Raw genomic sequence first — 26,735 nt, 5'->3', positions numbered from 1 at the left:
GGGGGGGGGGGGCAATAGCTACCAACGGATGAGACGAAGTCCTCGTGGTCTTCCGCCAATAGATTCGTCTTCTTTCCGTGGGGGAGATCTCTCCGACTTGGTTATTTCAGAGAGTCCCTTTATAGTCCTTTTCAGAAGCGAGGGGCAACTGGCCAAGAGGTTGGGAAATTTCCAGCCATTGTTGTGGAGTCTGTTGCTTTGGGAAACAGGTACAGGACAGACGCACAAGACCGGTGTGCAGGACAGGTGTGCAGGGCAGGTCGTTCCTTTCCGCTTCGGCGCAGTCCTTCCCGCCTGGGCAGCAAGAACGGCGCAGTCCATTGCGACCTGCACTAATTTTCCTCAGGAATGCGTACCAGTTCCCAGCGGGCACACCCCTAGGCAACACTCGGCAGACATCCCACCTCAGCAGGGCCAGGACTCCTGTGCTCAGTCTCTGTTCTCGGCGATGATCGTGAGGCAGATGAGGGATCTTTGGACCGTCTCTTACACCACCCCGTGACTCACGATTGTCGTCAGGAGAGCTCTATCTGCACGATTTTGTAGTGTCGTTGTGAAGTCTTCAGGACTCGTCAATGTTGGTAGCATATCCCGGAAAAGGGGTAGAGAACATAAGAGAGGAAGGGAAAGAGAAGAAAAGAAAAAGAAGGAAACAAAAGAGAAGGAAATGAATAATTTTAAATCAGAATACACATATAATTTTTTAATTAAAATACCTCTAATTTTTTATCACATCTTATTTTAATACTCGTGTAGTTTGTCTCATGTCAATAACCTTGGGTGTGTCTACAGCGGATGGGGTATTGGCTAAATTGTGGACATCTATTATAGATGTAAGCTGTGTTAGCCGTTTCATCATTCTCCAATTCATGATGTATAAGACTGCTGATAAAGCAAAACCAATCAAAACCAAAATCAAGAGAACAATGATGGGATGACACAATTTGTTCAGGACACCTGTAGCAGTAGGTGACCACCCAAAAAGAGTATCCCACCACCTGTGTTCAACATCTTTCTTTACCCTTTCTAGAACACGATGTATTTCTTTCACATTGTGATGAACAGTTACTAAGGTTTTCTGTCCATTTTTCTTGATCTTTTCCAAAATTTCAATTAAATCTTGGTGAAGCAACAATTGCTTTACCAAAGTAAGGTTCATCCCAATGGGGGTAGGCAATAATTGGTGGATCAGTGTGTAATTGGACTGTAAAAGATGATAAGAAGTAACTGGGGCTAAATATGAAAAATCACATCCTATGATTTTAGTAAAGTTACAAACACAAAAATTTGAATGATTTTTTGTATCTACTACTAAATTTTCTACAAATACTTCATCACAAGCAGTTCTTAAGCATGCACATCCATTACCTATATAGACAAGCACTGTTTCAGGAGTCTCGTTAGGATGAATTTCAAAATGACAGATATTTTGTTCTGTATCTAAACAAATGTCTTGAGCTCTAATTGCATTACTTTCACAGATGAACCCTTGTTGTTCTCGGACAATACAAGTTTCTAAATTAACGGTTTGCCACTTCTCACCAATTTGACGGGCCCATTCTCTATGCTCGAAAGGATAGAGAACAGCTCCATCATGGTTCAGCCCTAATGCAATGACAGGGAATATCAGATGCACTGAAGCATTACGTATGGTCAGTACAAAGGCTGTGGCTGTGTTTGTGAGGGGATCGTAGGTAAAGTTTACTAAGTTCCACCAGGATTGGAATTCTCTTTCAAAATCAGTGGCACTGTCCCAGATTATTTTCCGAATTTCAGTAGGAAAAGTGCCTTCTTCGCCTTCTCTTATAATTGAGGCAGCAACTGACTGCATCCATAATTGAGCCTGGATGCAGCTGAGAGCTAAAGAAATGTTATTTTGTGTAGCATCGAGTGCGTCAATTATCAATTTGTGGTCATTCACATTTACCTTTTCCCAATTTGGTAATATGTTTGATAACAACCACTGATGGCTTCCCAAGGCTAATAGGGATGACTGCAGTGGTTGTTGTATTTTAGTCAAATCTGTAGTTGTGGCAATTAATTTATTCATTAATACTTCTGAATCAATACTATTTAAGATTCCCAATCCTGTTCCCATGACACCGGTTATGTCTCTTTGCGTTCGTTTCTTAGAAGGGTTTCGCTTTCGCAACCAGGTTGTCCACCCCTCGAAGGAAGTTTGCAGAAAGGGTGAACAAGCTGGCTGAACTTCTGAGACATTGTTTTGCATGAGCAATTTGACTTGTTTAAGAGACCATGCTGGATTAAATAGTATTTGTTGTTGGCCTGTTTTCCTGATTGTATATGGTCCAACTTTAAAAATTCTTGGGCTCAGCATAACCGGTGGTTGGGTGGTAGGTATTACAACATTGACATTGAGTTTTCCCCAGTGTTTTGTATCGTTTTTACCACACATGACTTTATGGGAAAATTGCACATCAGTTAAGTTTAGCCAACAATCTTGGTTTTGAATTTCACAAAACAAAACGCGGTCATGAGGTCCAATGCTATAACTGTGTATAGGTTTAGTAAAAGATCTACCAATTAGTCTACATCGTATTGAAACATCATCACCTTGGGTTACCATAAAGGGAGGAAAAACGTTGTTCTTGTCATCTAGTACGAGGGAGGTACTTATACCATGGTACGTAATTACTACACTTAGTATGGGCTTTGCTACAGCATTTATTTTGAATTTATAAGTTAAACCTTTCAAACCTGGCTGATCTGTCTGGTTATTTTGCCAATTGCATGTTACATAGGCTGATTTAGTTAGAGTAAAGTTATACCAGCAGTCAGTTGGTTCATTTTTGCAAAGCTTCGTGATTTGGACATTGTTGGTACTGGGGTCTAGGCTGTAGTTACCGACATTCTTCTGACGACAACACAGGATGAAGAGGGTTTGTGTGTTACACGCCCACTCTGTTGTAGGGCAGAGTTCGGCCGTAATGTTGGGGTGCAGGTCACTTTTCCCATTTGGTTTTAGAAAATTCCCGGTGATTGTAATGGTGGAAGCTTTCCCGGAGAAAGGTCCTTCTACTTTTCTGCATCTTACCTCAATTTTCTCACCAATTGTTCCATTTAGGGTTGTAGTCCAATCTTTTGAGTCCCATCCCCATTCATTTGAATGGTATACCTTAGAGTCGTGCAGTACTGCAGTGTCTGGGTTTGGGCGACGATCTCTAGGATGGGATCTTAGAGCACTAGTGTACCTAATGGTAGTACCAGACCATGGCCACTCAGCTGCTTTTTGGCCGTGGTGTTGTGGTAGGATGCAGAAAAGTATCACCAGTTTTATCATGGTTTATGTGGTCTTTTATGTCCCTCGGAGTTCTTCTGTGAAAAGCAAACACAAACAGAGTCTGCCACTAAAGGCAGAAAAAATTAGAATGATGGAATTATCCAGCGTGTATGTATCCGATGCTCTCTCCCTAGGGCATCAGAGGCTACCCATGCATATTTATTTAGAGGGCTTTTCAGCACTAATGGTACTTCTCCTACAGTAGGGAGGTCTACCAAAACAGGTTGTCCAGGGTAGTGTGCAGGATTCTTAGGATCATTAGGTCCCTGTAATGAAGGAATTATACTTGGAGCTGTTGGGCAAAAGGCAGTGATTTTAGGACACCCGTTTACCCCCCATCTATCATTCACACCTTTCACAGCTTCCCATAGCCGAACATCCCAGTTTCCCTCCTGTGGTTTCAGAAGTCGTTTCAGGAGACCATTGGTCCTTTCTACAATGCCGTTAGCTTGAGGGTAGTAAGGGGTGTGAAAAGTCCATTTAATGCCTTCACTTTTTGCCCAGTCCTGTACAACTTTGGCAGTAAAGTGAGACCCATTGTCAGATTGAATTTCTTGTGGTTTTGGGAAAGTTCCAAACCATCCCTGCAATGCTTTGACAGTGTTATCTCCTGTAGCTCTTTTAAAGGCATCGGCCTGGACTAACCCAGATATAATCTCTACTCCTACCAGTACAAAGTGTTTACCTCCTGACTTTTTAAAGGGGCCAATATAATCTACCTGCCACGCATCCCATAAGCCTTTACCCTTTCTTAAATGCAGAGGGTCATCTTCCAAAGGGTGTCTTTCCAGCCGTCTGCGGCATTGTTCACAAGCTGATATGCATGTTTTACACATTTCTCTGGTAACAGGCCACCCACGAGCAAGGGCTTCTTTGTACAAATCTTTTGCACCTGTGTGTTGTCTTTTTACATGCAACCATTCTAATAAGTGCTCCCAGTCTTCTGTAATCTGATCCTTTTTCAAAGGACTTAGTCTTGCTAATTCATCAGCTTTATTGTTCCACTCTCCTGCTGCATTTCCATCTGTCTGGTGAGAGGCTACCCACCCCACGGCAAAATTCCCTTGACTTGCAATATTTAGAATTTCTTGCCACTTTTCCTTTTGCCATACTGGGATTCTGTTAACTTCCCAGTCATTTTGCTGCCAAAAAGGAAGCCACTCAGTACATCCCTTAAACACAGCATAGGAATCGGTGTAGATACAGACAGGAGAAGTATTCTGTGCCTCATGTTGGAAAACACTCCAAACAGCTATCAGCTCGCCAACTTGGGCGCTGCCTTCCCCCTCTGTGATAATTCGTTCACCTGAGGAGGTGTGCAGGGCTACAGCCTTGTATTTCCACACCTTTCCTTCTCGCTTGGCAGAAGCATCTGTAAACCAAGAATTTGCTGACTGTTCGGGGGAAAAAGGAGGGGCTACTTTGATGGCTGAGGCAGGTTTGTCCTGACTGCTACTCAAGTTTTCAGTCTCTTGGATTGCCAGATTTTTTACAGCTCCTTCAGTTACTGAGAAGATGCTACAATAATGTTCAATCTGAGCATACCACTTCCTTACTGAGGCCCTCTGGGCCACCCCGTCAGGTGGGGGGGTCCCAGTAGAGACTGCCTTAATAACTTTGAAAGGGCCTCTCAAAACAATTGGTTGTTGTCGTGCAATCTTCTCCACTTCTATGAGAGCTAAGCTAACCACAAATAATCCTTTTTCCCAGGTAGTGTACCTTTTTTCAGCATCTTTAAAGCCACGAGAGTAAAAACCTACAGGCCTCGTTGGACCCTCAGGACCCCGCTGCCATATGTGTACTGACAGCCCTGAAGAGGCAAATCCCCATTCCACCTGGAAAGGATCTGTAGGGTGAATAGGGCCCAGGGCTTGGTGAGCTGTTGCTTCAAAAATCAACAATTGCAATGCTTCTTCTTGAGAAGCACTCCATTCCCATTTTATCCCTTTTCTTAACAAGTTATAAAGAGGTCTGGCAATTATGGAAAAATCTGGGATGTGTTTTCTCCAGAACACTAATAATCCTAAAGCATGTTGGAGATCTTTTTTGGATTCAGGCATTTTAATCTGATCTAAAGAGGTTAGGGTATCAGGTGGGATACATGTCATACCTCCTTTCCACCAAATTCCCAAAAATTTCACTTCATGTGAAGGATTTTGGATTTTTTCTGAGGGAATTTGCAAATCAAGGCTTTCTAAGTGGGAGATTATTCTTTGTTGGGTATCTCTCACTTCTTCTATTTCATCTCCTCCCACAAGGATATCATCAATGTATTGATAAACAGTCACATTGTCAGCTTTGGGTATTTTTTCTAACTCCTGGGCTAAAGCGTGATGAGCCAGGGTGGGGGAATGTTTGTACCCTTGGGGAAGCCTAGTGAAAGTGTATTGCTGTCCTTCCCATGTGAAAGCAAAACGGTCCATGTCTTCTGGCTGTAAAGGTATCATAAAAAACATGTCTTTGACATCTATAGTTGCCATAATTGAATGAGCTTTTTCTTGAATTAGTGTTATCAATTCTGCTAGATTTGGGACAGCTGCTGTGAGAGGGTCTGTGTTGGCATTTAGCCTGCGAAAATCAATTGTCAGCCTCCACTTCCCATTAGGCTTTCGCACTGGCCACACCGGAGAATTAAAAGGAGAATGAGTATTAACTATTACTCCTTGTTCTCGCAGCTCCTGTATCACTGGCTTGATGCCCTCTTTGGCACCCAGGGGGAGGGGGTATTGTTTCACATTAGTTACTTTGCTGAATGGTAGGGAGGGTGCGGCTTCGAGCAGTCTGATGTTAAAACGTGGTGTGCCAAAAGACCACAGGAGACCCTCTGAGTCCTCCCACTGCCTCCCAACGAGGGCATTCATCCCTAATAGATTGGTTGGGATATCTCCAATCACCATATTAATAGAGAGTTGATTTTCTTCCCCAGGTAAAATGAGCTTAACTAGGGCTACATTCATAGATTCTGTCGTTCCTAAGGCATTTAAAACACAATATCGGTTCTTTGTTGGGACAATTCCACATCTCTGGGCATCTTTCTTTGTCAGCGCAGAAATTTGTGCCCCAGTGTCAATTAGAAAAGTTACAGGTGCCCGTTTAGGGCCTGTAATAGCTGTGATCATTATATCTCCCTTTTTATTTTTAGTGAGCCTTCTCAGGTATACCCATGCTCCATCTCTTCGCTCACTGACAAGAGACGGAGGGTCTAGTTTCCCTGGTTTTGAGGGAGAGGTTGTTTTGGCTCACTGCACAGACTTTGAGGGAGTGGTTGGTCTGACTCACTGCCCAGATTCTGAGGGAGGAGGGGTGCACTGGGTTGAACTGATGGATTTGGTAGAACGGGTTTTCGGCAGTGCCAGTTAGACACTACCTTACTCAATTTATCAAGGGGTAAGCCATCCATCACATCTCTGGGGACCCCCTTTTTGATGCCTAATAACCACCAATGCTGACGGTTAGAGATCTGTTTTACATTCTCTGGCTTTTCGCCATGAGGAGCCCGAATGTACCTGACACCTTTTGTTTTGTCTAATTTTTCTTCTGGAATTTTTATAGGTCCATATTTTCTACTGTAATCAATCAGATCTTTTGCAACTTCACTCCATGTCCAAACTTTGCGATCACCCGCAGGTGAATTCGATTGTGAACCTGGCGGCTGAGAGGGGGTTGAATAGGGAGTAAACCCAGGATCGGTAGATCCAGTTTGGTCGCTTGGGTTTCCAAGGAATCTATCTAGCCTTTCTACGGGACCTACAGCCGCTATGGTTTTTTGAAGGGCAATTGCTGTAGGTTTGAGTGATTCTGGAAGGCCTCGAATTAAAGGGGTCATCAGTGCAGGTTTAACAGGTAATTGCATGGGGGATTCATATCCAGGAGTTAATTTTCTTTCATGGATCATTTGCAAACAGGCAGCTTTGTGGACACTTTCTAGGAGTTGCTCGGGGGTACCAATTATAGCTAAAGGGTCTCCCCTTTCTAAAGGATTGAGTCCCCCGGCCCAGAAGGCTGCACGCTGAGTCAGGGACCACGTGCCACGTTTGTCTCCTGTTGTCAAGAAAACTCCATGTCCCCAGTATCCACTGGCCTCCTGTTCAGTTAATTGAATTTGGTCTCCTCCGGTGAGAGACACTCGGAAGACATATTCTGTCTCAGATTCGTGGGGAAGCCGCCCATACTCCTTTTTTAATCTAGCTAATTCAACAGCACTGTATGGTATTTGTTTAGTGGTGATATGCGGTTCAAAATCTTCATCATTGATATAATTATATTCAGTTTTAATCAGAGGTCTCACACGAGGGCAGCAGTTTTCTCCACAATTTTTTACTAGTATTAGTTCTTTTTGGGGGTATATTTGGTCAATGTGAGGAGTTTCCTTTTCCTCTGTCTCTTTTGGTGAGTCAGCATTTTTCGAATTTCTAAAATATTCCTCTTTTAAAGCAGCCTCTAGCAAGTGATTTTTATTTTTTTCTTCATCTAATTGTTTTTGTAAAATTTCCACTAGGCTTTGAAGGGAATCTATGATCGCTTTCTCTTCAGTACATCGCTTTAAGCGATGATCTATGGCTGCCGCAAGGCATGCCCCTAAAACAGAGCAGATTATGGTTTTATTTCGGCCAAATTTAAATCTAGTCTCATGTTGTAAAGAATATACTCTATCAGTCACATAATCTAAATTAAACCAGTTATTTTGAGCCCATTCTTCCCCTCCCGGAGAGGGCCGGGCATTATGTTTTGCTAGCAGAGCATAAAACGCAGCTTTAACTTTTGCACTGGGGTTTTCAGTCATTTTATGACAGGATCAAAACCACCACAAGGAGGTAAAGTTAATTACACACTGCGACACACACACAGCTTCGCTGTGTCTCCCTTCACTTCCCTGGGTGGGTGAAGAGACCAAATCTGCTTGGGAGGTACTCCTTAAGTTACTTATGGTTGTCTCTTCACTACACCAAGCAGTCCAAATTCATGCACACACCAAAAAACACAGTTCCTCCTTTTACACTAAGAGATCCTTTGCAAAAAATCTGAAGACAGAGCCCTCAACTGAGTATGGGGTGCTTTTCACCCAGGCGTGTGCAGTTTGCGGGAAATTCGAGTCACCCCCCTTGCTTTCTAGACACCGCTCACCCCTTTTGGGGTGTCGGGCTAGGTGCGGCTGGAGTGAAACGTCCTTCCCCTATTACAGACTACACACAACCTTGCAACCCCTTCTGTCTGTCAGATCCTGTCCGTGACGCCAGTTTAATGTCACGATCCGCTAATGCAAGCGGGGGTCGTGATGGTTCGTTTATAGATCTCAGAGTGTAAAAAGGACACAAGAAATTTCAGTTTAAATCAAAACAGTGCACCTTTATTAAGTGCCCACAACACAGTAATGCAATAGAAGAGAGAAAGGGAGAGAGAGAGAGAGACAAAGTAGGGAGGAAGAAAAAGAGGGGGGGGGGGGCAATAGCTACCAACGGATGAGACGAAGTCCTCGTGGTCTTCCGCCAATAGATTCGTCTTCTTTCCGTGGGGGAGATCTCTCCGACTTGGTTATTTCAGAGAGTCCCTTTATAGTCCTTTTCAGAAGCGAGGGGCAACTGGCCAAGAGGTTGGGAAATTTACAGCCATTGTTGTGGAGTCTGTTGCTTTGGGAAACAGGTACAGGACAGACGCACAAGACCGGTGTGCAGGACAGGTGTGCAGGGCAGGTCGTTCCTTTCCGCTTCGGCGCAGTCCTTCCCGCCTGGGCAGCAAGAACGGCGCAGTCCATTGCGACCTGCACTAATTTTCCTCAGGAATGCGTACCAGTTCCCAGCGGGCACACCCCTAGGCAACACTCGGCAGACATCCCACCTCAGCAGGGCCAGGACTCCTGTGCTCAGTCTCTGTTCTCGGCGATGATCGTGAGGCAGATGAGGGATCTTTGGACCGTCTCTTACAACACCAGAGCAGACGTGACCATCATCGCCCGCTCCGAGTGGCCAGGGAATTGGGAACTGGAGCCAGTGGCAGGTATGATCTCCAGGATTGGTGGAGTTGCAGTATCCATGAGAAGCAAACGAAATGTTGTCATTGAAGGACCTGAGGGCAAGATAGCGACCAACCGACCATTCGTGGTAAGAGCCCCCATCACCCTATGGGGCAGAGACCTTCTATCTCAGTGGGGTGCCACTCTTACCATTCCCAGCCAGGATTTCTGACTGGGGCCACTGAGAAACGTGTGCTGCCATCTACTCCCCCGCTCACCTGGAAGACTGACAACCCAAAATGGACAAGGCAGTGGCCCCTTGAAAAAGAAAAATTCAGCACGCTGGAAGCCCTGGTGGAAGAGCAACTTGCCAAAGGTCATATCACCGAGACCACCAGCCCTTGGAATTCCCCTGTCTTTGTACTGAAAAAGCCCGGCACAAACAAATGGAGACTACTCCATGACCTACAAAAGAACAATGAGGTCATTGAAGACATGGGCCCCCTCCAACCCGGCCTGCCATCACCATCAATGCTGCCCCGAGACTGGCTGCTGGCCATCATAGACATTAAAGACTGTTTCTTTAACATCCCGCTCCATCCCCAGGACGCACCACGGTTCACCTTCTCCATCCCCTCTCTTAACGATGAAGCCCCACTCAGAAGATACCATTGGCTCGTCCTCCCACAAGGCATGAAGAACAGCCCGACCATCTGCCAGTGGTACGTCGCCCACATTCTGTCCCCCATCAGGAGCCTGTTCCCAGAGGCAATCATCTACCACTATATGGATGACATACTAATCTGTGCATCAGAAAACACTTACTTGGACAGAACTCTTAAAAAGACAATTGAGGCCATAGAAGAAGCAGGGTTCGAGATTCGTGAGGACAAAGTGCAGCACTCCAGCCCATGGACTTACCTCGGCCTCCAGATCCGGGAGAGAACCATCGTACCCCAGCAACTTGCCATCAAAAAGGACCCTAAAACCCTAAGGGACTTACACAGCCTGTGTGGATCCATAAATTGGATACGCCCCCTACTGGGAGTCACAACAGAAGACCTTGCTCCCCTCTTCAACCTCCTCCATGGCAGCAAAGACTTGGACTCTCCATGCACCCTCACACCTGAAGCCCGAGATACCATCACCAAAGTTCAAGAAGCCCTGTCTTCACACCAAGCCCATCGCGTTGAACCCAGCCTGCCTCTACAGTTTGCAGTTTTGGGTAAAGCTCCCCGTTTCCATGGACTGATCTTCCAATGGGACCCTAAATTCAGAGACCCTTTGCTGATACTTGAATGGGTCTTCACAAGCCATCAACCTACAAAGACATTAACCACCTTCCAAGAAGTAATGGCACATTTAATAAAAAAGGCCAGAACTCATCTCCGCTCTCTTGCAGGGTGTGAGTTCACATGCATATACTTGCCATTGACCACTGAAGATCTGAAGCTGTTGCTCTGGACCAATGAGAGCCTCCAGTTAGCCCTAGATAGCTACACAGGCCAAATTTCCATTCACATGCCAAAACATAGACTTTTCTACCGTGATGCAGCTTTTAATTTCATTCCAAAATTAATCCAAAGTAGAAAACCTCTTAAAGCTCTGACCGTCTTTACAGATGGGTGTGGCTCGTCCCATTGGTCTGTCATGACATGGAGACAACCCAATACCCAAAAATGGGAATCTTATATCCAAATAGTAAAGGGATCTCCACAGATTGCTGAATTAGCAGCTGTTGTCAGAGCCTTTGAAAAGTTTAAAGATGAACCTTTTAATTTGGTCACAGATTTGGCTTATGTCACTGGCATAGCTATGAGGGCTGAACATGCTTTTCTAAAGGAGGTCCCCAACAAAAAATTATAACAATTGGTTTCTACATTAATCCATTTAATCTCCCACAGAAAGCAGCCTTACTACATTATGCATGTGCGGTCACACACCGACCTCCCTGGTCCCATTGCCAAAGGGAACAGGAGAGCAGATACACTGGCCATGCCAGCAGAGACTGCAAACGTCCCTGACATCTTTGCCCAGGCAAAGTTGTCACATGCATTTTTTCACCAAAATATTCCTGCCCTCGTCAGAATGTTCAAGCTTTCAAAAGATCAAGCAAAAGCTATCATTGCAACATGCCCGAACTGTCAGAACTACCAAATACCATCTATGGGTACCGGAGTCAACCCCCGTAGTCTGAACAGCTGACAATTGTGGCAAACCGATGTAACCCACTTCCTATGCTTTGGGAGATCCAAATACGTGCACGTGTCAGTCGACACATTTTCTGGGGCAGTGTTTGCATCAGCCCATGCAGGGGAAAGTGCCGTCCACGTCATCAAGCATTTCCTCCTTGCCTTCGCCACCCTGGGAGTCCCTGAAGAAATCAAAACAGATAATGGGCCTGCCTACACCTCTCGTAAGCTAAAAGATTTCTTCAACCAATGGGGAATAAAACACAAGACAGGCATACCTAGCAATCCCACAGGACAATCCATCGTAGAAAGGACCCACCAAACCCTCAAAAGAGTCCTCAACCAGCAACGGAGAGAAACAGAAATCTTGTCTCCTGTTGAAAGACTCTGTAAGGCTCTCTATGTCATTAACTTCCTAAATGGTACATCGTCAGAGCCTGACCCCCCAGTACTCCGCCACTTCTCAAACTCAACCCAAGCTAAGCTCATGGAGAAGCCACCAGTGCTGGTAAAGGACCCTGAATCACACCAGGTCTCTGGGCCTTTCCAATTGATTACCTGGGGGAGAGGCTACGCCTGTGTCCAGCTACCATCCGGCCCAAAGTGGTTCCCAGGAAAAGGTATTAAACCATACTCAGGCCCTACAAACACTGCTACCACAAACACAAAGAACTCTCCTGAGACAAATACAGGACCTCCCCAAAACCAGACCAGCTCGGCATGGAGACGAAAACGTTGCCGGATGCCCACCAACCAGGAAAAAGATCGTCCCACCACACGGCAGCAGACGAAACAGAAAGCTGAACAAGAAGCAACAGCAAAAAGTCAAGCCGTAGGCCAGACACAGCCTGAAAAAACTGATCCTTAGTTTATGTGTTATCACCCCTTGTTACCCCAAAATATCCCCTTCCCTCAACCCTTGTCAAACCTCCCTAAACCCCAAAACCTCCCCTCTCACCATGAAGCTAACAGATCTTGCTTATATTCCCTCTCAGAAGCCCCATCCCTGCCCAAATATGAAATGTATCTACGTTGATGCTGTCCTCACCACAGCCTCGATAATGACCTTTTTGGACGATGGGGAATAACGGGATGGATTTCATCTTTGATTAAGGGGGCTTTGTGGGTATTCATTGTAATAATTACTGTGTTACTTATGTTCTCTTGCCTCCTACATTGCTGCAGAAAGGCTTCTGGGAATGCCTTTTTAATAAATACAGAAGGGGGAGTTGTGGGATATGCCCAGCCCTTGCCCTGGAGGGATCTCTGCTGAGACAAGAGATTTTGCAATCGCCCAGCAGGACTCCCTGGAAAGGCAACCACTTCTTGGGTCATGGTGAGGAAAGGTGGACCCACAATCCTTTGAGAGACCTTATGCAGATCTTTCTGTAATCCGTTGGTCTGTCCCAGACCCTCTTTAACCCATTGGTCCCCCACTGATCCCCTGTATCCCTATAAAAGGAAACCCCCTGGCTCTGTGGAGAGAGAGAGCTCGTCCCTGGCTTTCCCCTTCGCTGGAGGGGACCAACAATAAAGCTACCTTCGTGCGGAACCAGCCACACGGGCCTTCTCGTCTCTCTCTGGTCTGGTTTGGCCTGGAGGTGCCCTGCAGAGCTGAGCTGAAATCACAAGCTGAATCACTAAAGAGCTGATAGCCTCTGCAAGGGCCCCTCTGCCAGCAGCTGAGAGGAAGACACTGGGCCTCGGGAAGGCGATCCCTTTCGGGACCATCTCCCCAGACCGGTCACCTCTTCCTGGGTCAGAGCCGTTGACCCCACCACCAGCTGTAATAGTAAGGTGCGAATGTCTGATTGAATTTGTAAAGGCTGAGGGGAAATAGTCTGGGTCCTGATACACCAGCCATGGTATTTCCAAGGGGGTTGGCTCTGGATATTTTTGGGAGCAACACAAAGTCCTTCTTGGGTTACAGCAGCAATGACAAGGGCTAGGGCTTCCTCCATAACCTCTTGTTTCTCTGCTGCTATGAGAATGTCATCCATGTAATGATACAGGAGAACATCAATCATTTTCTGGCGGATGGGACTGAGGACCCTTGCAACAAACCACTGACAAATAGTAGGGCTATTTTTCATTCCCTGTGGTAGGACAACCCAATGATATCTTTGCAAGGGTGCTTGCATGTTAGTGCTTGGGACAGAAAAAGCAAATTTAGAAGCATCATCAGGATGCAAAGGAATGGTAAAAAAGCAATCTTTCAAATCAATGACTGTCAAATGCCAGTTTTGAGGGATCATGGTAGGAGATGGTTAGGGAAGGGCTCCCATGTCCTCCATAACAGCATTAATTTTGTGAAGGTCATGGAGCAAGCGCCACTTGCCAGTTTGTTTTTGAATAACAAACACAGGTGAGTTCCAAGGACTTGTGGAGGGGACAATGTGCCCCTTTTGAAGCTGTTCTTGTACAAGGTCAGTAAGTGCACGCACTTTGGTTTGTGACCAGGACTATTGATCCACCCAAATAGGGTTCTCAGTTTTCCAGGTTAATTTCAGGGTGTCGCACACCTCAATGGTCCCCATCAAAAATCAGACTGAATTTTAAAACCCCATTGGGAAAGTAAATCATGTCCCCATAACACCATGGGTACGGGTAGAACAAATGGTTTAATAGAAGCTCTGTGGCCCTCTGGTTCCATCACTTGAATTAGATGGTGAATTTGATAACTGCGACTGCTTCCCCCAATCCCAGTGAGGGCTTGGGGTACTTCTGTAAGGGCCCAAGCAGGAGGCCACTTGGCTTGAGAAATGACAGTCACATCTAAAATACCGGTAAGCGTCACTTGGTGTCCTCATAGAGACAGGGTACATTTACAAGTAGGGTGTTTGTCCGAAATGGCCTGTACCCATACAATTTGTGGGGTTCCCATGGAACCAAATCCTCCCACTCTTTCTTTGCGTTCCTCTACAAGGGGTTGTGATTCGTGTGGGAAAAGAATCAGCTGCACAATGCAGGTTCCTTTAGGAACTGTACAAGGTGGGAAAGGGGTCCAAGCCATGATTTTGATTTCTCCTACAGAGTCTGAGTCAATAACCCCAGGGAAAACAAAAAGTCCTGAAAGGGTGGTTGAAGATCTCCCTAACAGCAAGGCACTTCTTTGGGGCCCTGGGGGCCCTAAAATTCCTGCAGGGAGTAAATGAACAGAAGAGTCTAACAACGTTACTGTGACTGAGGTAGCCAGGTCCAATCCAGCGCTGCCTGCAGTTGCTGGGTGAAGACTTGAGGCGGTCCTCCATGGGGTGTCTGCGATGGCTGAGGCATTTGTGTCTGCGCACAGTGCCGTCCCGTGCTCCGGGTCTGGTTTCCCTGGATCAGGCGACCTTCAAAATAGTACTTAGAATGACATTGATTAACAAAGTGACAGCCTTTACGACAATGGGGACACACGGCAGGGGTTTTAGGTTTAGTCCCTCTCAGGGCGAAGCAATCTTTTTTCAAGTGACCAGGTTTGTCACAGCCAGAGCAAACTGCCGGGGCCCTGGGGGGGCCTTTAAGGGCTGCAAAAGCAGCAGCCATTGCCTCATATTTATGCTCTACTCTGCCAATGTGATTGTGTGGATACAAAAATGCTGTTAGCAAGGAATTTTCCTGCTGCTTTCTAAGCCCGTGGGATACTTTTCTCCCTCAAGAAGATATTCGCAGAGTTTATAAACCATGAACACCTGTGACCTTGCCGAGCTTTGTTTATAGTACAGTAGAAAAATATTTTGACAATGGATGTTTTAGGATTTTAGCCAATCACCCCCAAGGGGTGGCTGATCCTTTGTCCAATTAGATTATGAAGAAAAAAGTCTATAAAAGAGTTTGTAAAATAATTAAATAAATCAATCTTGCTGTACAAGATTGCCTGCTGGATCTTCTCTCCTCCCTATGTCTGCGGGATACAGTAATATTTGGTACAGTAATATGATTGCACGCTTCAATCATCTCAACTAAGGTCAGATTTTGATTAGGCAATGGCTCAAGGAGTTTCTTACAGTCCCCGTTCGCATTCTCAACAACAAGCTTTAAAAGCAAAATTTCACGAGCTTCAGGGTGTTCAACCTGGTTCTCAAGCGCTTGCTTAAGGTGATCAATAAACTGCATGTAAGGTTTGCGAGATTCTTGCACAATAGTTGTAAATGCTTTATGTGGCTTCTGTGTATCAGGGACTTTAAGAAGGGCTAAACATGCCGCTTCATGGGTTGCTTCAAGGGTGTCTCTAGGGCAGTCCCAGGCTTGGGCTGCAGGATCCGTATGAGGCCCTGTCCTGATAAGGTGATTAAGTGTAAGGGTTACTAAAGCCTGATTATTATGATCCACATAGGTAACAAGGATGGCTTGCAATATTTTCTGCCACTCAGTGTCCCACAGAGAGTATTGTGTGGGGGTTAGCAAAAGTTGAGCAAGTGATTTTAAATCATGTGGAGTCATAACATAAGCATTAAACACAGAAGACAGCAAACTCATGAAGTATGGAGAGCTTACCCATGCTCTGTCACGGTCCGACAGAGCTCTTTGATCACCGAAAAAGACATTGGCTCCCATTGCGGATTCCGCTGGTTTTTTCCCTGATAAAGGACAGGTGCTACAATTTTCTCTGCGAAGCCCAGTTCCCCTTCTTTCAATGCCTCCTGTTTCAAATGAGCCAAATTGTCATGGGCATCAGGGGGATAAAGGTCCGGTTCCCTTTTGGGGTCAATAGGTCCAGGATCAAAGGGGTCTTCTTGCTCTTCCTCACTATCTTCAGGGCAGTACCCTGTGGTGAACGCCCTTACAGATCACAAGGGAACCCCCTTTGGCTTTCCCACAAGAGGGGGGATCAAGGGCTCTACAGGAGGAGGTGCATCGCCCTCGGATTGTATCAAGCTTCCTGGATCCTCCGCAGAGGGAGAGCCAGATGTATTCTCTTTAACCTCGTGTGCCAGTTTGGACAAATTTGGAGGAAAAATATCCTCTGATAGAAGGCAGGTTACAACCAGCCCTCCTCCACCAGGTTCGGGAAAAAATAAATTTTCCTCGAAGGAAAGTGAAAAAGATAAAAACTATTTATTTAACAAACACACAGGAAAAGGATAAGAATGCTAAATAATAAAATCTCTCGCTGTGGAGAGGAAACCTGGGAAAATTTCAGAGTCCTTCCATAGGTAGCCTCTCCCCTCCTCCTCAGAGCTGGGACGGGGTGGGCCCTCCTCCAGGGCCTTGATGGAAAAAAAATCCTCCCGATGTATTCTGATGTTGAAACAGCCCAGAAAAGAAGAAGGGAAAAATCAAAGTCCCAGGAAAACAAAGTTCAACTCTTCTGAGGGAAAAAAACCCAAAAAACTGGCTGAAATAAAACAAGCAGGGTGCTCTGCTGCCACAGCTGAACGCAGAGAGCCGTCTCTATCTCTGTGTCCTTGAAACATTGCTTTGAAAATTCTCTCGGTTTTTTCCTCTCCCCCCTCTCAGGCTCAGTTTAAAGGCATAGAAAGGCACAAAATTAATTTCTCTGCATAGAGAAGCGATAGAGGATACACATCATAAAGTCACCCCAAGACATTCCACCCCTTATCCCATATCGTCGGCTCAGTGCCCAAACTAATATATTCTAACTCTAAACATACACATTAATATGCACACATATATATATACAGCTATGTACAAACAGTGACAGTGACAGCAAGCAGCGGTATACAGGCATTTCACATTAGAGATGGTTTTTACCCAGCAATCAGATCTCCCTGCGGTACACAACGTGTTGTTCCATCTTTCTGCATTACCCACCATGTGCAACCAGGTCCCTGAGCAAAAACAACCCCACGGATGGGTTTGTCTGTACTCGAGGCAGAATTCATCCACACAGTCTTTCCTAACAGACCTCTGACATGCACTACTGGGACATTATCTCCATCTACTGTATGCAGGGATTCAGACTGGGCTGGACCAGCTCTATTGGTGGAACCTTGGGTGTTAACTAACCAGGTGGCCTTTGCTAGATGCTGTTCCCAATTTCTGAAAGTTCCCCCACCCAGTGCCTTCAAGGTGGTTGTTCCGGTTTGGCCAAATTTAGAAATATATCCTCTGAGAGAAGGCAGGTTACTACCCCTCCCCCACCAGGTTCGGGGAAAATAAATTTTCCTCGAAGGAAAGTGAAGAAGATAAAACTATTTATTTAACAAACACATGGGAAAGGAAAATAATGCTAAATAATAAAACCTTTTGCTGTGGAGGAAAAAACCTGGCAAAGTGTTAGAGTCCTCCCTTTGGTCTCCTCGGAGCTGGGGCTTGGCCCAGGGCCAGGCCCTCTGTACCTGCTGGAAAGTCCTCCCGATGTGCTCTGATTTAAAGCAATCAAGCAGTCCAGTAGAAAAGGGAGAAAATCCAAAATTCCAGGGAAGGAAAGATTCAACTCTCAGTCTCTCTCCGGAGAAAAAAACAGCTGAACCACTGGCCAAAAGCTGACTGGAAAGCAGCAAGCCGGGTGCTTCCTCCCTCCCCTGCCGCAGCTGGGAAACAAATTGCTATCTGTGTGTGACCTTGAACAAGCTGCAAACTGCTTTGAAAAAGTTTTGCTCTGTTTTTTCCTTCCCCCTCTCAGGCTCAGTTTAGAGGCATAGAAAGGCACAAAAATTAATTTCTGGGCATAGGCAGCGATATGGGATACACATCATAAGGTCACCCCAAGACTGGTTTTCAACAATCCATTGCACTACTCCACTTTGCCTGCAGCTGGTGCATGGTAAGGGATATGGTACACCCACTCAATGCCATGTTCCCTAGCCCAGGTGTTGATAAGGCTATTCTTGAAATGAGTCCCATTGTCAGATTCAATTCTCTCGGGGGTACCGTGCCTCCAAAGGACTTGGTTTTTCAGACCCAAGATGGTGTTACGGGCTGTAGCGTGAGGCACAGGGTATGTCTCCAGCCGTCTTGTGGTGGCTTCTACCATTGTGAGCACATAGTGCTTGCCTTGGCGTGTTTGGTGCAGTGTGATGTAATCAATCTGCTAGGCCTCGCCATACTTGTATTTGGACTGATGGCTTAGGTTTTAACTTTTATATTTTTCAAATTCTGTACTGCTTGGTGTGTGACTCTGAAGTTTCTTGTAGCCTGTTAATTTCTGTTCTCTCATGCTAGGTAGACATAACAAAGCCTCTCCGGCCCTGCTTTCCAAGGACACCAAGACTGTCCTAGGCCAAACATATAAACCAAAAAGCTGCTAAGGCGGGGGGCAAGCTGAGGGGAAAACTGAAGCTTTAATTGGAGAATTAACCGTGCTATGCAAATGAATCAAACCTATAAAAGAGTGAAGAACTCGTGACCTGGTGTCCATCTTGGGGTCCATTTTGAGAATAGCTTCAGAGTCCCCAGGGTGTATCTTTGAAGGCCTTTCAAATAAATACCTCTTTTATTCCCTTACTCCTGTCTAGTCTCTGTTTCTGGGAGGCCTCTTAAGGCATCAGTTCTTTGGCCACCCAGAAGAGACAACGAGACTTCTGAAAATCCTCTGGGACTCAGAAAGATCCAGCTCAGCTCTCCCCCCCCCCCCGCCAGCACACAGGGGGGGCAGTTGCAGCAGTCCAGGTGTCAGAGAAGCCCCAAGACCCCAGAAAACTCTCCAGATCCAGCACAGAGGCATGTGAGTAACTGAATAAAGGTGGTATTCTGTTAGTAACACCTGAATTGGGTATTAAGAGATCCTTTACAGTTTGTTTAGGGACCCAGGAGGGTCCAAGGGGGTTTCGTTTGGTGTTTCCCCTTTTGTTAGCTTGGCAGCTCGTGAGAGCTTGTCAGGTAACTCATGTGAGAGTTCCAGGGAATTTGATTTTCCCTCTGTTGGTTTGTTGCTAGCTTCCGTCCAGCCACCATCCTTTGGCATCCAGCCAGGTGGCGCAGTGGCTTGGATCATATTTCAAGTCTCAGTTTGAATCCCTGGGGGTTGGGGGTTTGAATCTTACCTTCTCTAGTTTTCTCTCTCTGCTTTATAGAGTGTTTTAGATCTTTCGTGAATTTTGTTTATAAGCATAAAACCATGGGCGGTAATATTTCTTGTATGGGGAGTGAAATACCACCGAACACCCCTTTAAGCTTTGTATTAGATAACTGGGCAAAATTGATTGGCAAAGATAAAACCCTTACAAAAGCAGAATTAATTAGGCATTCTACATTGATTTGGCCAGCGTATAGGTTAGATAACTGGCAAAAGTGGCCTCAGTTTGGAACCTTAGATGAAGAATTAATATTGAGTTTAATATCATATCATCGAAGAGATCACTGTTTCTTAGAATTAGAGCATGCGAAGCTCTTCTTGGCTGCATCTAAGTTACAAATATCTAAAAAAGAGCATATACTGTTTTTAAGGAAAAAAGAGAAAAAGGTTAAGAAGTCTATGTTGGACCTGACAAAAGGGGAAGACGGGAGATGGATTTAATAGCTCCCGCCTTGAGATTGGGCCCCCCCCGCCCTCCTCCTCCTGCCGCCTCCCACGGACCCGGGAGACTTCCCGGCTGCGACTCAGGCTCCAGCAAGGCCGCATCTAAAAGAGGATGAAGACTGGCCGTGGCGGCTCTGGAAGGCGTTTGCGTCTTCAGTGGCTTCTGCCCAGAAGCCGCCCGGCTCTCTTTCTCCCCCCTCCCCTTCGGTCCCAGCAGGAGCGGAGGGGCCAAGGGGAGGCGACAGCCAGCGTGTGCAGCCTACGGCACTGCCCTTGAAGGTGGAGCCGGGAGGCAGGGGTTTCCACCAGGAGGGTGGGGAGGGAATGTCCCACAGGGGGGGGTGTCTTTCCTTCCTCTCCCAGGCATCGGAGTCTCCATGACAACGCCGAGCGGCTGGCTTAGCGGATGACGTCATCGAAGCGCGCAGGCTCAGGGACACTGCCCGGTCCCTGCGGCGGAGCAGGTCCCTGACAGGGATACCAGGTACCAGAACGGGCCGGGGCAGACCTGACACAGCCGACTCCACGGAATCAGACAGCTCTCACGCAGGCAGTTCCTCTTAGGAGGAAGATGAGATAGCTGCTTTAAGCGGCATAGATAACCGGACGCTACAAGGTACGGTTGCAGATATTTTTCCAATAGATGATCCAAGGTGGGATCCAAATGTGCCAGCAGAAATGCAAAGATTAAAACGGTATCAAGATCTCATAGTATATGGGTTAAAGCATGATGTCCCTAAAGCTCTTAACTGGGCAAAGCTTTATGAAGTGAAGCAAGGTCCTAATGAAACTCCTACTGATTTTTTGAATAGGTTAAGAGAAGCTGCTACCAAATACACAAACATAAATCCTGATACAGCAGAAGGGGGAAATCATCTGGCTTATTTGTTTATGGGTCAGGCTTCAAACGATATAAGAAGAAAGCTGCAAAAGTTAGAAGGGGTTCAAGACATGAATAAATTGTTAGAAATAGCCTGAAGAGTGTTTCAAGATAGAGACTCCAGTGACAAAGGTAAACCCTGTCCCAGGAAGAAAGATAGTCAGGAAAAGTCATCTAAGAAAGCCTCTCCCCCTAGGGACAAAGACATGCGCTTATTGCAAGAAGAAAGGGCATTGGAAGGCTGACTGTCCGATGTTTAAGAAGACACCCCCAGTTCCACAGCTCCCATTGGAACAAAACTCAAACTCAGAATGATGGGGACCAGAGGCTTTTCCTCCAGCAGAGCCTTCGGTTATAGCCAAGCTGGGGAAAGATGATATAGAATTTCTGGTAGACACCGGTGCGGCAGATTCTGTCTTAAATACTTTAGAAGGGAAACTGAATCATGAAACTGTTCATGTAGTTGGGGCAACAGGGGTAACTGAAACACGGCCTTTCTTCGAACCTTTGAAATTTAAACTGGGGAAGCACTGGGTAACTCATCAATTTCTTTATATGCCTAACTCCCCTAAACCATTGCTGGGGAGGGATTTGTTAGAAAAATTAGAGGCCAAAATTAAATTTAAAAGAGGGGAGGGCGTACGAGTTATCATTCCAGAAACTAAATTTTTTGAAGATGCTGCACTATTTATACAGGACAGATGTGGTGAAATCCCCATTGAAGTTGAAAATGCTGTCAACCCAATTGTGTGGGCCGGTGATGTTCCAGGAAGATCCAAACAGGCAGAACCAGTGAGCATTGCACTCAAACCAGGAGCTACACCGGTAAGGCAAAACCAATATCCTTTAAAATTGAAAAGTCACAAAAGACTGGCACCTATAATTGAAAAATTCCTCCACCATGGGTTATTAGTGCAATGTGAGTCCAGGTATAACACACCAATCCTTTCAGTGAAGAAAGCTGATGGTAATAGTTATTGGTTAGTCCAAGATTTGAGGGCAATTAACAAAATTACAGAGGACATACACCCAGTGGTTGCCAATCCATACACACTTTTGACCACACTGACGGATGAATTAGCGTGGTTTACTGTTGTGGACCTAAAAGATGCCTTTTTCTGCATTCCTGTGCATAAAAACAGCCAGGAGCTTTTTGCTTTTGAGTGGGAGAATCCCAAAACAGGGAGGAAAAGTCAGCTTACTTGGACAGTCTTACCCCAGGGTTTCTAGAATAGCCTGACAATATTTGGAAACCAGCTAGAAAAAGAATTAGAAGATTGGAGGAGACAAGAGCCAGGAGGGGTTATCCTTCAGTATGTTGATGGCATCTTGATTGCAGCTAAGACCAGAGATGACTGCATCCAATTCACTGTAAGCTTGTTAAACTTTTTGGGACAGAGTGGATACAGATTTTCCAAAGATAAGGCACAGATAGCCAAGGAAACAGTAGTTTACTTGGGACTTGAGATCTTCTGTGGACACCGACAGCTCAGCAACGAACGGAAAGAAGCCATCTGTCGACTTCCGGAGCCCCACACCGTGAGAGAGGTGCAAGCTCTCCTGGGAATGGTAGGTTGGTGTTGTTTGTGGATAGCAAATTATGGATTGTTGGTGAAACCCTTGTATGGAGCAATAAAAGCAGCTGAAAATGGCATTATAATTTGGACTGAAAGCACAAAGGCTGCATTTAAACAGCTGAAACAATCTCTAATGTCAGCTCCCAGCACTGGGCTTATCAGACTTGACTAAGCCTTTTGAACTTTTTACACATGAGAGACTTAATTTGGCACTGGGCATATTAGCACAGCGCCTTGGAAGCCAACGGAGGGCTGTGGCCTATTTTTCCAAACAGCTGGACAATGTTAGCCAAGGGTGGCCTGGGTGTTTGAAGGCCGTGGCGGCTACTGTCCTCCTGATTCAAGAGGCCCGGAAACTCACCCTTGGACAACATATTGTAGTGTATGTGCCACATGCAGTAGCAGCAGTACTGGAACAGAAAGGAGGACATTGGTTGTCCAGCAGCCAAATGCTTAGATATCAGTCACTGCTGTTAGAACAGGATGACGTTACCCTGAAAACAACTTCTGTTGTTAACCCTGCCATGTTTCTGTCCTCTACCTTAATTGACGATGTGCCTGAGCATGATTGCTTGTAGACAATCGAGGAGGTCTATTCCAGCAGACCAGACCTGAAGGACGTGCCCCTAGAAAATCCAGATTGGGAGCTGTTTACAGATGGGAGCAGCTTCATGAGAAATGGTAAGCAAATGACAGGTTATGCAGCAACAACCCAGGACAAGGTGATTGAGGCGAAGGCCCTGCTGGCAGATGTGTCATTGCAGAAAGCTGAACTGATTGCACTGACAAGGGCCCTAGACCTGAGCGAAGGAAAGAAGGTAAATATATGAACTGACTCTAAATATGCATTTAGTGTTGTCCACGCCCATGGAGCCATCTGGAAGGAGAGAGGACTGTTGAACGCTCAAGGTAACCAGGTCAAACATGCTGACCAAATCCTTGCCCTCTTAGAGAGCATTAAAAGACCCACAGAAGTAGCTATCATGCATTGTAGGGGTCACCAGAAAGGGAAAACCACTCCAGAATTGGGAAATCACTTTGCTGATGAAAGAACAAGAAGGGCTGCAGAAAAAGGTATTCTTGCAGTAATTCCACAAAAAGAGATTGATTTGTCAGGGTTCACCCCAAAATATGATCAGGCAGACCACAAGTTAATTAAGTTTCTTAAGGCTGATATCACAGAAAATGGATGGGCTGTTATACCTGCAAATCAGGTTGTAGTCCCACCTCTAATCCTTCGAGAGCTAGCTTGAAGAGAACATAAAAGTACACATTTCGGGGTTGAAAAATCTTCTGAAATATCTGAAAAAGGTAGTAATAGGAAAGGGAATGACAGATATTGTATAATCAGTAGTGAGCAAGTGTGAAATCTGCTGCAAAAACAATCCTGATACGAGAAAAAGAGTTGTGTTAGGAGTAACAAAGGCAGGGGATCTTCCTGGAGATTACTGGCAAATAGACTTTGTTGAGTTACCACGCAAAGAAGGATACAGGTACATACTGGCATTGGTTGACACCTTCAGTGGATGGCCTGAAGCTTACCCCTGTCGCACTAACACAGCCAAGGAGGTGGTGAAAGTTTTGCTTAATCCTATAATACAAAGATTTGGAGCTCCTCTGGGTATGTCCTCAGACAGGGGACCACATTTTGTTGCAAATGTGATTCAAGAGGTTAGCTGGATTTGGGAATTGCTTGGGATCTGCACACACCTTACAGACCCCAAGCAAGTGGTAAGGTGGAACGCATGAATGGGACCATTAAGGAACAAATTAGCAAAATTTGTTAAGAGACATCCTGTTGGGGTCTCCTCCCCCCGCCCCGGGAGCCCTGAGGGAGGCACGGGGTTTCCCTGCCCCTGCTCAGCCTCGTTCCCCATTGGTTGGTTTGTGTTCCCCTGCGCGGGCAAAGCAGCTCGGGTCCTGTGACTGTGGTAGAGTCTCTCGGCAGAGCCCGGCCATGCGGCTGGGGAAATAAACATCTCTGAAACATCTAGCAAGAATCCGTCCGTATATATTTGTTTTCCACGGGACTCCTGGATGGATATAGGCGTGTTGCAGTATCCACACTGCAATATAATGGTGGAGATTTGAGGGCAGAACGATCCCCGATCCCTAAGCGACTTTGTGTGAGTAAACCCTGGAAACTTTGGATTCTTCTTCTTGGTTTTGTTTCGCTATTCCATATCTGGACTATGGAAGAATCGTGGGAAATGGGGCTCTCTGAGCCACAGAAAAAAATGTATCTAGAAGTAAAAGGGATCCTTGAACAACAAAACAAAAAAGTATTGGAACCGGGAGATCTTGAACACTTTTTTATCTGGCTTTTCAAAGAGTTCCCCTATATTTCTCGAGACTTACTTTTTGATATCAAACCTCCTGGATATTATCAGGAGTGTTTCTGGAACGAGATCTGTGATAAGCTAAGGGATGGACGAGCGATGGAAGCTGTCCGGGGATCCTTGGTAATCAGCGAAGCTCTTCAGGAGCATCTGTATGGTCCCATTACCCCTAAAGCAGAAGATCATACCTCTCCCGTGGCCGAGACGGCGTGGCGGCCACCCCAGGAGTGTATGACTGTAGCCGTGCCAGCGGAGGTGCCTGCGCTGGATGTGCCCGGCCCCCTCGGGAGCGCGCGCCTTACTGCGGACCCCATCCCTGTCTCGGAGTCCCCGGCCACCCGGCCGCGAGTGAGGGAGCGACGCCGCAGGCGCCATGGGTGCCGTGGGCCACGAGCAGCCAGGAACCGGAGGTCAGCGTGGAAGCCCGCTCTGTGCATACGGCTCAGAGAGCCCTATGCAGGGAGAAGCGGCGGTTTCCACAGCGACACGAGAAGCCGCGCAGCGCCGAGCCGAGCCGAAACGAGGCCGCTCTCGAAGCAGCGTGGAGTTTGCGGAGCGGAGCCGTGCAGAGCCCAGACACGCACCGGAGCGGGGCCGTGCAGAGAGCGCAGAGCGACCGCGGCGCGGGGGCCTGACCGAGACGTCGGAGTCGGCAAGGCGGCGGCCACGCGGGACCGGCACCCACGACAGACACGCAAGCACGTGATAGGAGACGTTCTAGCAACGAAAGTCACAGGAACTGTGAAATGGTGCAATGTAAAAAACAACTATGGATTTATAACACGAGATGATACAGGGGAAGACTTATTCATCCATAGAACTGCCATTAAAAGGAATAACCCTAAAAATTACCTGCAAAGTGTAGGAGATGGGGAAGTTGTTCAATTTGATATAGTGCAAGGAAAGAAGGGTTTACAAGCAGCGAATGTTACTGGGCCTGGAGGTATTCCCGTCAAAGGCAGCCGTTATGCACAAAATTATAAACAATATCCATTCCAGCAATTTCCCTACCCACAGCCTAATTTCCCCTTTTATCCTATACCCAATATGAACCCTTTCCTAAGTTTACCCTATCCCCAGTTTATTCCTAATCCGTTTTTCACCCCATGGCTTCCTTATACAGTTCCATTTCCCTACAATTCCTCTCCGATGCCGATGGGGGGATGAAAAGGGGGAGGGAAGGAACCCTCTCCCGCCTCAGTTTCCCCGCAGGCATGTCCAGAGAGTTCTGTCTCCCTTCTGTCAGCCCTAAGATGTTCCACAGAATCTGTTTGGACATTTAAAGACTCAGGAGGGTGGCTTGTTTTGTTTTGAAACTGTTCTTGTTATGTTTATCCAATTGTCTTCATTCTCCTTTTATTAAAATAAAATGGGTGAGATGTTGGGGTCTCCTCCCCCCGCCCCGGGCGCCCTGAGGGGAGGCACGGGGTTTCCCTGCCCCTGCTCAGCCTCGTTCCCCATTGGTTGGTTTGTGTTCCCCTGCGCGGGCAAAGCAGCTCGGGTCCTGTGACTGTGGTAGAGTCTCTCGGCAGAGCCCGGCCATGCGGCTGGGGAAATAAACATCTCTGAAACATCTAGCAAGAATCCGTCTGTATATATTTGTTTTCCACGGGACTCCTGGTTGGATATAGGCGTGTTGCAGTATCCCCACTGCAACAACATCCATGACCTGGGTTCAGGCCTTGCCTATAGCCTTACTGAGGATCCGCATACAACCGAGGCGGAGGGATAACATCAGTCCCTATTGTTATAAACATATATTATAATATTGGCTTCTTGCATGTATAAAGGTAGATATTATATAATGTTAGAAATGCTTTTTGCTGTGTGGATGTAGTTTTCTCTCTTTTTAGCAAGAATGTTAGCAAGTGTGAGCAAGTAAGATAACCTCCAAGTGAACAGAGGATGAGGCCCAAGAAGCTGCTAATCAACACTTTGTCCAGAGAACAAAAGGGCCCAAAGGCTACTCCGCCCAGAGAATGGTCAGCCAGGAGAGTCCAAGAGCCGTTATCACCACTCTGCCCGGGGGGGGGGGGGCAAAGAGGCCCAAAGCTGCAATCAGCCCTGACTGTCTGGAGAATTAAGA

The 26,735-nt window shown here is 46.4% G+C and overlaps 2 protein-coding genes across 3 annotated transcripts; one reads left to right on the top strand and one right to left on the bottom strand.

Moving 5' to 3' along the window:
• Positions 1-5,913: 5,913 nt before the first annotated feature.
• Positions 5,914-9,219, bottom strand: LOC138102871 (uncharacterized). Its single transcript, XM_069000636.1, has one exon. The coding sequence runs from the start codon at positions 8,082-8,084 to the stop codon at positions 6,504-6,506; it is 1,581 nt and encodes a 526-aa protein (XP_068856737.1). The 5' UTR covers positions 8,085-9,219; the 3' UTR covers positions 5,914-6,503.
• An 11,120-nt stretch (positions 9,220-20,339) lies between these two features.
• Positions 20,340-26,224, top strand: LOC138102866 (uncharacterized). Of its 2 annotated transcripts, XM_069000626.1 has the most exons (3): positions 20,340-20,469; positions 21,430-21,558; positions 22,132-26,224. In XM_069000626.1, the coding sequence occupies exon 3, from the start codon at positions 24,503-24,505 to the stop codon at positions 25,814-25,816; it is 1,314 nt and encodes a 437-aa protein (XP_068856727.1). In that variant the 5' UTR covers positions 20,340-20,469; positions 21,430-21,558; positions 22,132-24,502; the 3' UTR covers positions 25,817-26,224. The 2 variants fall into 2 exon arrangements, with proteins under 2 accessions (XP_068856727.1, XP_068856726.1); XM_069000625.1 differs by having other exon boundaries at positions 21,430-26,224.
• Positions 26,225-26,735: the final 511 nt, after the last annotated feature.

The sequence above is a fragment of the Aphelocoma coerulescens genome, assembly GCF_041296385.1.
Source record: "Aphelocoma coerulescens isolate FSJ_1873_10779 chromosome W unlocalized genomic scaffold, UR_Acoe_1.0 ChrW_unloc_scaf_3, whole genome shotgun sequence".
NCBI classification, from domain to species: Eukaryota; Metazoa; Chordata; class Aves; order Passeriformes; family Corvidae; genus Aphelocoma; species Aphelocoma coerulescens.
The sequence above is the reverse complement of the archived record's forward strand: the minus strand, read 5'-3'. Positions and strand labels throughout refer to the sequence as shown.

Bases quoted from the DNA above. Each gene is read 5' to 3' on its own strand.
- LOC138102871 (XM_069000636.1), bottom strand. From the start codon at position 8,084: ATGACTGAAAACCCCAGTGCAAAAGTTAAAGCTGCGTTTTATGCTCTG.
- LOC138102866 (XM_069000626.1), top strand. From the start codon at position 24,503: ATGGAAGAATCGTGGGAAATGGGGCTCTCTGAGCCACAGAAAAAAATG.